The following is a 12,355-nucleotide window of genomic DNA, read 5'->3' on the forward strand; positions in this document are numbered from 1 at the left end:
TCCTTTGATATTTGGATGAATATTTATACACTGCTCAAAAAAATAAAGGGAACACTTAAACAACACAATGTAACTCCAAGTCAATCACACTTCTGTGAAATCAAACTGTTCACTTAGGAAGCAACACTGATTGACAATAAATGTAACATGCTGTTGTGCAAATGGAATAGACAAAAGGTGGAAATTATAGGCAATTAGTAAGACACCCCCAAAAAAGAAATGGTTCTGCAGGTGGTGACCACAGTCCACTTCTCAGTTCCTATGCCTCCTGGCTGATGTTTTGGTCACTTTTGAATGCTGGCGGTGCTCTCACTCTAGTGGTAGCATGAGACGGAGTCTACAACCCACACAAGTGGCTCAGGTAGTGCAGTTCATCCAGGATGGCACATCAATGCGAGCTGTGGCAAAAAGGTTTGCTGTGTCTGTCAGCGTAGTGTCCAGAGCATGGAGGCGCTACCAGGAGACAGGCCAGTACATCAGGAGACGTGGAGGAGGCCGTAGGAGGGCAACAACCCAGCAGCAGGACCGCTCCCTCCACCTTTGTGCAAGGAGGTGCACTGCCAGAGCCCTGAAAAATGACCTCCAGCAGGCCACAAATGTGCATTTTTGGCCTGCTGGAAGTCATTTTGCAGGGCTCTTTACCACCACAAACCAATACAGGCACTAGGACTGCACTGAACTAGTTGTATAGGGCCGTAAGCAAACAAGAAAATACTAATCGAGAGGCGGCGTTCCTATTGGCTGGTGATTTTAATGAAGGGAAACTGAAACCCGTTTTACCTCATTTCTACCAGCATGTTATCTGTGCAACTAGAGACACAAGTCTAGATCACCTTTACTCCACACACAGAAACGCATACAAAGCTCGCCCTCCATTTGGACAATCTGACTATGACTCTATCCTCCTAATTCCTGCCTACAAGCAAAAAAGTCAAACGAGAAGTACCAGTGACATGCTCAATACGGAAGTGGTCCGATGAAGCGGTGCTAAGCTACAGGACTGTTTTGCTAGCACAGACTGGAATATGTGCCTGGATTTATATGATGGAGTTTACCACATCAGTCACCGGCTTCATTAATAAGTGCATCGATGTGGTTGTCCCCACAGTGATCGTGGCAGCTCAGGGGAGTCAGAGGTGAAACTCAAGATAAAATAAGACAGCGGGAGACCGTTTTGCGGTGCTCAAACAAAAGCTGTTCTTTAATAAAGGTTCGGGGGGAACGGGGAGGGTAGAAAAACAACTAAAAGGCCTCAGGTAACGGGTGGGTCGCTCTGTGTCTATCTCCTCACACCGCCTGTGGTAATGAACAACAAAAGAGAAAGAGAGCGATGAGTCTGGGGTTTCAATTCTTGCTCTCAACTTGCGCCGGGTGGCGTGCTTCCAGGGAATGAGTCCTCTTCTTCGGGTTCTTCTAAGGTCTAGGCGTACCCTCTGCCTGTCTGCCCAAGCGCCCGAGTGACTGCACCTCTGTTTATACCCATTTGGGGTAATGACGGACAAGTGGGACCAATTCCAGATGCCAATTGGTTGCAGCACCTGGACTGGGTAGTATTGGTGTTGAATCACCAGCCCCAGCTGGTGCTTTTAGATCTGTCCATGGTGCTGATTCATCTTGGCCTCTTTAGCCCTCTGGAGGTGACCAAGGTCCTGCTCCTTCCTTTGTAGCTTCCTGCTGGCTCCCAGGTTGCCACAGTATGTACATATCCCATCCAGAAGCCATGGAATACAGGCAACATCTGCACTTAACTAAAGGCTAGAGCAGCTGCATTCAAGAAGCAGAACACTAACAGGCAAAATGTCATTACATGACTAAGATCAAATCCTACTACACCGGCTCTGATGCTCATCGATGTGGCATGACTTGCAAACTATCACAGATTACAAAGGGAAACCCGGCCGTGAGCTGCACAGTAACGCAAGCCTACTAGACGAGCTAAATACCTTCTATGCTCGCTTCGAGACAGGCAACACTGAACCATGCATGAGAGCACCAGCTGTTCCGGATTACTGTGTGATCACGCTCTCCGTAGTCAATTTGAGTAAGACCTTTAAACAGGTTAACCTTCACAAGGCCGCAGACGGATTACCAGGATGCATACTCAGAGCATGTGCTGACTAGCTGGCAAGTGTCTTCACCGATCTGTAATACCTACATGTTTCAAGCTGACCACCATAGTCCCTGTGCCCAAGAACACCAATGTACATAGCACTCACATAGCCATGAAATGCTTTGAAAGGCTGGTCATGGCTCACATCAACACCATCATCCCAGGCACCCTGGACCCACTCCAATTCGGATAACGTCCCTAACAGGTCCACAGATAATGCAATCTCTATCCACACTGCCCTTTCCCACGTGGACAAAAGGAACACCTACGTGAGAATGCTGTTCATTGACTACAGCTCTGCGTTCAACACCATAATGCCCTCCAAGTTCATCACTAAGCTAAGGACCCAGGGATTAAACACCTCCTCTTCCATTGGATACAACAGGAACAGGATCCCACCTGTCTACTTGTAATTCCCATTACCTTTTCCTATTTGCCGGAAAATGGCTGCTGGCTAAGCTAAGGACGCTACTGGGACACATGCCACATTACATTTTTCACTCATTACTTTAATTGCTGTTAAATCTGGCTTTGGAATTTAGCGATTTTACTCTTCTCCCAAACTTTGCCTGCACCCAACCAGCGGTGTTTTCCTGTAATCACTCACTTTGTGACTGACAGGCGCATGTCCTATCAATAGATCACTAGACGATGCATTCTAGCAGAAGTCTATAGAGACGTTTCTGACTAGCGAATTGAAACGTTTCAATGAAAAGAAGCCTAGTTAGTTGGAAAAAGTAGTCAGTTGACAATGAGTCTGTAATCGACTGTTGAGCCGACAGCCGGCGCTTATGGAAAACCCTGATTAAGCCCAGTGCTTAGGCCAAAATCACAGGTGGTATTGTCTGTCCACTAAACAGCCGAGACGCACTCAAAACTCAACACGTTATCCAGAATATATGCAACTGGATTCATTTCAAAATGGATTCATTTTTAAATGTACTATGTCCGTGAAAGTATGGCAATAATTTCTATTTCTATGTTCTGATGCTTCTAGCTTGAAGTTGTATGCTCATGATAACATAGCTACAGTATTTCACCTTTTCATGTGTATATTATTGCTTACTAGGTGTGTCCAATTTGGTAACCACTCCCTCTTCTAATTAGGGCTAATTGGAAAAGACTTTCAAAAGAGGACATTGTATTCTCTTTTTTCTGTACTCCCTGACGAAGGCCATGCAGCCGAAACGCGTCGGTTTTTAAACAACTTTGTTTCTATTGAACATGCCATACTAATAAAGGCATTTTAATTAATTATATGAAGAGTGCCTTGGTCCTCCTTTCTTTTTGATGACCAATTTACACCTTTTACCAAAGAGCACCTTCTATCTACCAAAATATACTATAGTGTACCTTAGTAGCGCTTCCCTTCCTCCTCTTTCTACTAATTTCTATGACTCTTAAGTGCCGTGCTATCGCCAGCGTCAGGAAGCACTCTCCCGTCTGTTCGATATGTTATGGTGGTTTAGGTGAGACCATTTATCACTTCACCGTGAGGCTGTTTCAGTGGAAAGAAACACGCACGTGACTAACCCACTGGGTCCCACTAATATGGAAGCTGATGAGGGATAGGAAGGTTGTAGTGACCTTGCTTGCTCCAGGCAGGAGGTGGAGCTTGACGTATGGATCGGCCAGTCCATTGGAGTCCATGGCCTTTAGTCCCTGTGGAGACACACACAGGCATGGTCACAGACGCACATACACAGTGAGAGAGACACACACACACACACACACACACACACACACACACACACACACACACACACACACACACACACACACACACACACACACACACACACACACACACACACACACACACACACACACACACACACACACACACACACACACACACAGGCACAGGCACAGAACACACACACACAGGCACAGAACATACTTGGTCAAGGTTTAGCTATCATACACACGACATACAGTCATACAATACAGGCTGTAAGCCAGACAAGGTCAGGGCATGACAAAGAACATTATGTCCTTTGCTGTTCAACTCTACTCTTGTTTTGTCTATTGTGTCGCATGCCATTCTACTCAAATCGTTTTCATTCTAAGTTCATAATTTCTCAAGCTAGTCTGTTTATATGTAAGGTGTGCCAGCACTACCAGTGATTTCCATTGGGTTGGGGTGCTTATCTGGGTATGAACACAGTCAATCGCCTCCCAAAAAAGGACAAATGATAGCAACTCCCCGAAATGTCCTAGTAGGAAGGCACAGGATTACGGCTGGATCCCAAATAGTACCATATTCGCTATGGAGTGCACTACTTTTGAAGAGGACCCATATAGCGCTGGTCAATAGGGAATGGGGTAACATTTGGAACACATGTTTATTCTGTGTATATTATTGAATGGGTGCATCTCAGCTTCACATCTACCATAATACCCATAAGGGGTGTATATAATATGTTTGCCTGGTGTGGACTGAACGCCAAATCGATCTCTCTAGCACGGATCGCATCAATACTTAACTCTGCCTCATTGTCAAGAGATAAACCTCGGTTCTCTCTCACTGAGTAGAGTTCCCGGGTTTTCTCGGCAAGCGCCATTGTCTTCATGACTTGGCTCGATGTTCTGGGTTAGAGCTAAGCCTGTCTCCGTGGAAAAGATATGTGGAGTGGCTTTCGACGCCGCAACACTAACCGAAGGCTTGCAGCGGATTGGATAGCGCTTAAGCTGACTGCACTTTGATTCTGGACGCTTTGTGTGGAGGGACACGGCTTAGCTTATGACTGGGGTGTAAGTGGAGTCTTGTTTAGAATAGTCTGTATAGGGTGTATGGGGTTGAGTTTCTTACCTTGGCCTTGTGGATTGTACAGTGTAGACAGTTGTTCTCGTGATCAAAGAGCAGGGTGAACTCCAGGGTGCCCAAATAAGCTGTAAAACAGAACAATTAATTCAGATGGTCCATTATTGGCCGTTGGTTTGGACCTGGCCGTGAATACAGCCTGGATAAAAGTGTGTATAAATGAATTGAATGCACATAAACACATATTCATGCACAGATGGCCACACCGATGAATGCACATAAGCATAAACACAAAGACACACACGCATACCTTCCACCCCCCCCCAAACACAAACACCAGTAACTCCAGCCTCCTGCACAATTCTGGAAGCGGGATACGCTGAAGCTTATTTTCCTGACACTCTCTTAAAAAACATGCCTTGTTTTTATTACTCGCCATGAGTGGAGAGAAAATAAGCTTGAGGGCTGAATCACATTACTCTGACACGGCTAAATAAATCACGCACTGTGTGTGTGTGTGTTGTGTGTGTTCCCCTCTGTCGGCGAAGCTTGGAGCGAGTCGAGCGACATCGAACGCGAGACAATGATGATGGCGAAGACGCTCAAACTCACAATTACTTCCCTTAAACACACGCGGTGCCAGCCGACACTGAGAAATGTACCCAGAAACTGGTTTTGACATAAACAAACGGCGACTTCGAGAGTCGGGATTGGACCGCGAGAATATTGAGGCACGAGTTTGTTTTCGGGGATTAACTAGGATACACATTTATTTACATAAATCACCGCAAGGACCCCATCGGAGTTTATGTGCGTAGACATGCAAGGCATACACAATTTGACAGCAGTGCACACATGGACTGTGATGCACATACTCGTACAGGCACATAGAAACACACTCAAAGAGAACACACACACACAAACACACACTCAGAGAAAAACGCATAAATATATGACTTCACAACTGGAAGTACATTAACAAGCCTCATTCCAACACCCACAGTTAAACCCATAATGACATTCAGAAAGACAAACAAATACAACACAAGCCACACTGACTACATCTTTACACAATTTGACCAACGGATGTACACAATTGTCAAAATGAGTGTAGTACAACATACAGTACCTTCAGAAAGTATTCACAACCCTTGAGTTTTTAGACATTTTCTTGTGTTACAGCCTTCATTTTAAATGTATTACACTGGGATTTGTGTCACTGGCCTACACACAATACCCTACAATATCAAAGTGGAATTATGTTTTTGGACATTTTTACAAACTAATTAAAAATGAAACGCTGAAATGTCTTGAGGCAAGAAGTATTCAACCCCTTAATTATGGCAAGCCTAAATAAGTTTGGGAGTAAAAATGTGCTTCACAAGTCACATAATAAGATATTAATTACACTTTGAATGGTGAATCAATGCACCCAGTCACTACAAAGATAGCGTACCACTCTCTGTATTTTCAAGCATAGTGGTAGCTGAATCATGTTATGGGTATTGTTGTAATTGTTAAGGAATAGGGGGTTTCTGAGTGGCCTAGTGACAGTTTTGACTTAAATCGTCTTGAAAATCTATGGCAAAACTTGAAAATGTCTGTCTAGGAATTTTCAACAACCAACTTGACAGAGCTTGAAGAATCTAAAGAATATTGTACAATCCAGGTGTGCAAAGCTCTTAGAGACTTACCCAGGAAGGCACAGCTGTAATAGCTGCCAAAGATGCATCTACAATGTATTAACTCAGGGCTGTGAATACTTATGTAAGGTAGATTTTTCTGTATTTAATTTTCAATAAATTTGCAAAAGAATTCGTTTTCACTTTGTCATTACGTGGTGATGTGTGTAGATGGGTGAGATTCTTTTTTTAGTTAAATCATTTTGAATCCATTTTACTGTTACACAACAAAATGTGGAATAAATCAGGTGGTATGAACACTTTCTGAAGCCACTGTATATATTTGATGAGAGTATGCACAGAAAAAAAACTTTTCCACGACAGTTGTGGCTAGAATACATCCAGAAGGTAGTGTGCAATGGTTGTGAATGTGTTGTGAATGCGTTGTGGGGAATATTTTGTACAAAATTTCAAATATTCTCAAATGAGAGTTCTCCATTTCCAATCCTTTCTCTTCTGCGTCCTCATATACCCATAAAACACTGTTCGTTTGTGCTTGTGTATTGCTCAATCCGTTGAAATGTACTTGGATCAAAACACGGATTGATGTGATATTAATTGGATGCTGTTGGAGATGTGAGAAGGAACATTTGGCCCACTTATCTTTCTTTAAAACCCTGGCTAATGATGTGTTACCAAGCAATGTTCTTAATTATTGTAAACATTGAAAGGAATTGAGGATATGGCATCTTTATTGAGAATGTTTGCGATTAGATTCACACACACACACCAAACTTGACCCAAAGGCCTTCCTTTCCCTAACTCCTGAACCCTGACCCCTCCACCAACCCCCCCCACTCACTTTCATCATCATCGTCGTCCGAATCCGCCCCTTCTTGCCTTTCCCCCCGGTCCACCTCGATGGGTTTCCTCTCCTTCTCCTTATTCTCTCCGTCCGTCTCCCCTCCATTGTTCAATCCGAAATCCGGCTCCTTCAGGATCTTCTTCTCCCGGGGCGGGGGCGGCGTCATGGGAAAGTCGTGGAAGCGCGGGAAGAAGTCAGAGATCTGCGGGATAGGCATGATGGGCCCGGGACACACGTTGATAGCAAAGTGCTCCTGCATGGAGATCTTGACCGGAGAGGGCGGAGGGAGAGATCTGGGAGCAGAGGAGGTGGCACGACAAGGTGCGGGGGAGGATGGGGTGGAGGAGGAAGGAGGGATGGAGAGATGGGAGGAGGTGGAAGAGTCGGGTGGGGGGGCGAAGTGGGAGTGGGGCGGAGGAGGTTTCGATACGCTCATGTGGACCGCCGGATGGGACTGTGGGTAGGCGTGAGTGTGTGGGTAGTTAGATGTGAGTTTGTGTGTGTGTGTGTGTGTGTGCGCGTACGTGTGTGTGTAGTGGGGGGTGGGGATGGAGATGAGATGAAGAGAGAGAAATAGAGAGGGAGATGTGAATGGGAGGGGAGGAAAGGAAGGAAGTGTGGGAGACAAAGCGATAGGATCACTCACTTTATCGAGTATATCTCACTTCCTGGTTCTTTTGCCTCCTTTAGTCCCTCCCTCTCCCTCCCTCTCCTACAGTACATAACGTTCTTCATCAAGTACCTGAGCTGACGTAAGCTACTCCCAATATCGCAATAGACTTTCAAGTCAAAAAGATCTCCGATATATATCTTCATGTTTGACAGTGTATCGTCCTACTCAATTGATCTCTCTCCATTTACTGTTATTTATACCTCTACTATACAAGATAATCCCTGCATCTCTCTCTCTTTCTCCCTCCCTCTCTACATCTCTCTCTACCCTCTCTTTCTCTCTTGCACTCTTTCCACGTCTCTCTCTCTCTCTCTCTCTCTCTCTCTCTCTCTCTCTCTCTCTCTCTCTCTCTCTCTCTCGCGCGCTCCACCTTGTCCTCAATATTTACATAACAGTGCTTGAAGTCTTATTCTCCAGTCTAGACAATGGATGTCACCTGCGAAATGAACAATCGTCTTCTACATAACGATCAATGGTAAACTGTAATTGAAATGGAAATCATCCCATTGTTTATTGAGGATATTTAATTATAGTACCTCTCCTTTCATTGTCCTTTAATACCTCTGTCCTAGTGTAAATTGTAATTGCTGAAAGACTACACTACTGGCTATTGAAATGAGATCACATTCTATTCCATACAAAACATTGCTATAAATGTTGTACTTAGCCTACAGGGACACACACAGTGTGACACACAGGCTATGTTTTGACAGGCAGCCCAATTCAGATTTTTTTTTCTTCACTACTTGTTTTTTTTTTACCAATCAGATCAACTCTTAAAAAGATCTGATGTGATTGGTTAAAAGACCAATTAGTGGAAAAAATATCAGAATTGGGCTGCCTGTCTAAACGGAACCACACACACACACACACACACACACACACACACACACACACACACACACACACACACACACACACACACACACACACACACACACACACACACACACACACACACACACACACACACCACAGGAGGTTGGTGGCACCTTAATTGGAGAGATCGGGCCCGTGGTAATGACTGGAGCGGAATCGGTGGAATGGTATAAAATACATCTAACATATGATTTCCATGTGTTTGATGCCATTCCATTCGCTTCGTTCTCCCTTTAGCAGCCTCCACTGACACACACACACACACTCAAGACACACTCAAGACACACACACACTCAAGACCAGTGGATGGCTGCTGATGGGAGGACAGTTCATAATAATGTCTGGAACAGAGTAAATGGAATGGCATTTACTTAATACGACCACTAATTCCGCTCCAGCCATTACCACGAGCCCGTCCTCCCCAATAAAGGTGCCACCAACCTCCTGTGCTCAAAACAAACACACAGAGACACACACAGAAACACATAAATGAGCAGACACACAGACAGATAATAAACCATTTGTTTTGCCTCAAATCAAGCTAGCACCCAAATGCAGTCCAGAATCGTTCATCAATGTAAGAAATGGTTCAATTAAAAGCCCACATTTAATCACAGCAACACTTCTCTGTCTTTCCTTCAGGAAACCCAAACTCATACGCACTGGCTGTACGCACAGCATACCTGTACACTCTCGCATGCACCCACTCTAACATGAATTATGCACACACGCTCTTACTCAGTCAGAACTACACAGAGAGAGAAGAAACTGTGTGACTTACAGCTTCTTGAAGAGACACACGCACTTACTCTTTCACAAACGCACACAGACCGTCAGACACACACGCGCTCTCACCAAGTCAGACTTACACACAGGCATCGCCTAAACTCAAACTGTCTGACTTACAGCTTCTTCAGCATTCACGCGCACACTCATTCACTCACACATGCACACACAGGCACACTCATTCACTCACACATGCACACACAGGCACACTCATTCACTCACACATGCACACACAGGCACACTCATTCACTCACACATGCACACACAGGCACACTCATTCACTCACACATGCACACACAGGCACACTCATTCACTCATACATGCACACACAGGCACACTCGTTCACTCACATATGCACATACAGACACAGTCAGTCATTCACACATGTACACACAGACACAGTCATTCATTCACACAGACAGTCAGAGACATACAGACAGTCAGAGACATACAGACAGGCGGAGACACAGAGACACGTACCCAGTGACAGTCTTCATCTGTTCCAGCGCTCCATCTTGTCTTCTCACACGTCCTCTGTCTCTTCTCTCACAACACTGAGGAGCAAGCAGAGCTGCTTTGACTCAATATATCCTTCCCCTCTCTCTCTCTCTCTCTCTCTCTCTCTCTCTCTCTCTCTCTCTCTCTCTCTCTCTCTCTCTCCTCTCTCTCTCTCTCTCTCTCTCTCTCTCTCTCTCTCTCTCTCTCTCTCTCTCTCTCTCTCTCTCTCTCTCTCTCTCTCTCTCTCTCTCTCTCTCTCTCTCTCTCTCTCTCTCTCTCTCTCTCTCTCTCTCTCTCTCTCTCTCTCTCTCTCCTGCTCTCTCTCTCTCCTCCCCTGTCCCTCCCTTACACTTGGTTGTGACGTTTCTAGTTAAATTCTCTCACAGTCGGTTGTGCGCGCACAACGTGTACAACCATGTACATTGTACTGTCACTCAGTGGCTCCGCAGCGAGGGTATTTAACTAAACCGGGGGGGGGGGGACATTTTGACATTTCATTGCCCTTTGCTGGCACATTTCAATATAATTATTATTATTATTATTATTGGGGGGTGTTTATATTTGTGCTGTAACACACAAGCGTGTAATGGAAATGTGTTTTGTTGCATATCCCAACTCCCCCTGAGACACCCGCAGGGAGTGGGGTCACGGCCAGGGTCACCATATCCCCAACTCCCCCTGAGACACCCGCAGGGAGTGGGGTCACGGCCAGGGTCACCATATCCCCAACTCCCCCTGAGACACCCGCAGGGAGTGGGGTCACGGCCAGGGTCACCATATCCCCAACTCCCCCTGAGACACCCGCAGGGAGTGGGGTCACGGCCAGGGTCACCATATCCCCAACTCCCCCTGAGACACCCGCAGGGAGTGGGGTCACGGCCAGGGTCACCATATCCCCAACTCCCCCTGAGACACCCGCAGGGAGTGAGTTCACAGCCAGGGTCACCATATCCCCAACTCCCCCTGAGACACCCGCAGGGAGTGGGGTCACGGCCAGGGTCACCATTGTACAGCGCTCCTGGGGCAATTAAGGCGAAGTGCCTTGCTCAAGGGCACAGCGACAGATTTTTCACCTTGTCGGCTCCAGTATTTGAACCAGCTACCATTTGGTGACTGACCCAACGCTCTAACCTTGAGGCTACCTGACACATTTCAACCCATCGCAGCCATCCATACAGGCAATGAATTGGGATTAATCAGTGTCAGGGATGCTTCAAAAGTTAATAATATCCCTTAGAGAGAGAGAGAGAAATTCCATTGCCCTTTGCTGGCACCTTCTAATAGACAGATTTCAACCAATGAATAAGGTAAGACTTCATCCATAACGATGGAAACGCCACGGAAACACGGTTCCCATGTGGTGGATAGAGCCAGAATCGCCTCATTGCAGGCCATCTCAATCAGTCTACATTTAGGTTGTTGTCGACATGTGTATTTCCCACTATGTTGAGGTAAAATCTGAGTATAATGCTAGTATTGATGTCAACCACGATACACGTTGATGTCGTCATCACCAAGAAACTGCATTACAGTTAAAAATGACTGACGACCACCATCGATTTCTGCAGTATATGGCCCGCTATCCTCCAAGGTTATTCGAAACGGGAGTTTCAACTTCTAAACAGCGAAAACAGCCAAATATATCCAAATCCGATTTTTGTAACCATGTGGTGGACCACATAAATCGTGACGGATTTGACGAACAGCCACTTTCTTAGATCAGCTTCTTTGATGGGCGCCAACCTTGTTCAATCCACCACGATCTGTGTTCCACTAATCTCTTAATACTCCATACAGTCAATGGATTTGGGTTCATCGGTATCAGGGATACTTCAAAAGTTAATGAGAGAGGGAGAGAGAGATAGAGAGAGAGAGAGAGAGAGGGAAAGAGAGAGAGAGAGAGAGACGAGAATGAGCAACAGGGAAATTGAAAGAGAATGAGAAATTGAGAGGCATAAAGAAGTCATAAAGAGAATACACTTCAAATGATTTGAGTCATATACAGTACGTGGGTAAAGAAAGAAATAACAAAGAAAGAGTTAGAGCAGTACAAAGGCAAAAACACATTCCATATGATAGATTATAAGAAATGCTCTTCGATACTGTCACATGACAGGCTGGTTAAAGGGAGACAGGGGTATGGACATTAATAAAGTGT

The 12,355-nt window shown here is 45.4% G+C and overlaps 1 protein-coding gene across 1 annotated transcript in view; it reads right to left on the reverse strand.

The window, feature by feature from the left end:
- The window catches only part of LOC129855866 (double C2-like domain-containing protein beta), a 55,365-nt gene extending 45,063 nt beyond the window's left edge, over positions 1–10,302 (reverse strand). Inside the window, exons 1-4 of the mRNA XM_055923959.1 lie at positions 10,180–10,302; positions 7,359–7,815; positions 4,923–5,002; positions 3,698–3,772 (exon numbers count right to left, since the gene is read on the reverse strand). Coding sequence (XP_055779934.1) covers positions 3,698–3,772; positions 4,923–5,002; positions 7,359–7,797 — 594 coding nt within the window. The 5' untranslated portion in view covers positions 7,798–7,815; positions 10,180–10,302. The remainder of the gene's footprint in view (positions 1–3,697; positions 3,773–4,922; positions 5,003–7,358; positions 7,816–10,179) is intronic.
- Between the last annotated feature and the right edge of the window lie 2,053 nt (positions 10,303–12,355).

Source organism: Salvelinus fontinalis, chromosome 5 (assembly GCF_029448725.1).
Source record: "Salvelinus fontinalis isolate EN_2023a chromosome 5, ASM2944872v1, whole genome shotgun sequence".
NCBI lineage: Eukaryota > Metazoa > Chordata > Actinopteri > Salmoniformes > Salmonidae > Salvelinus > Salvelinus fontinalis.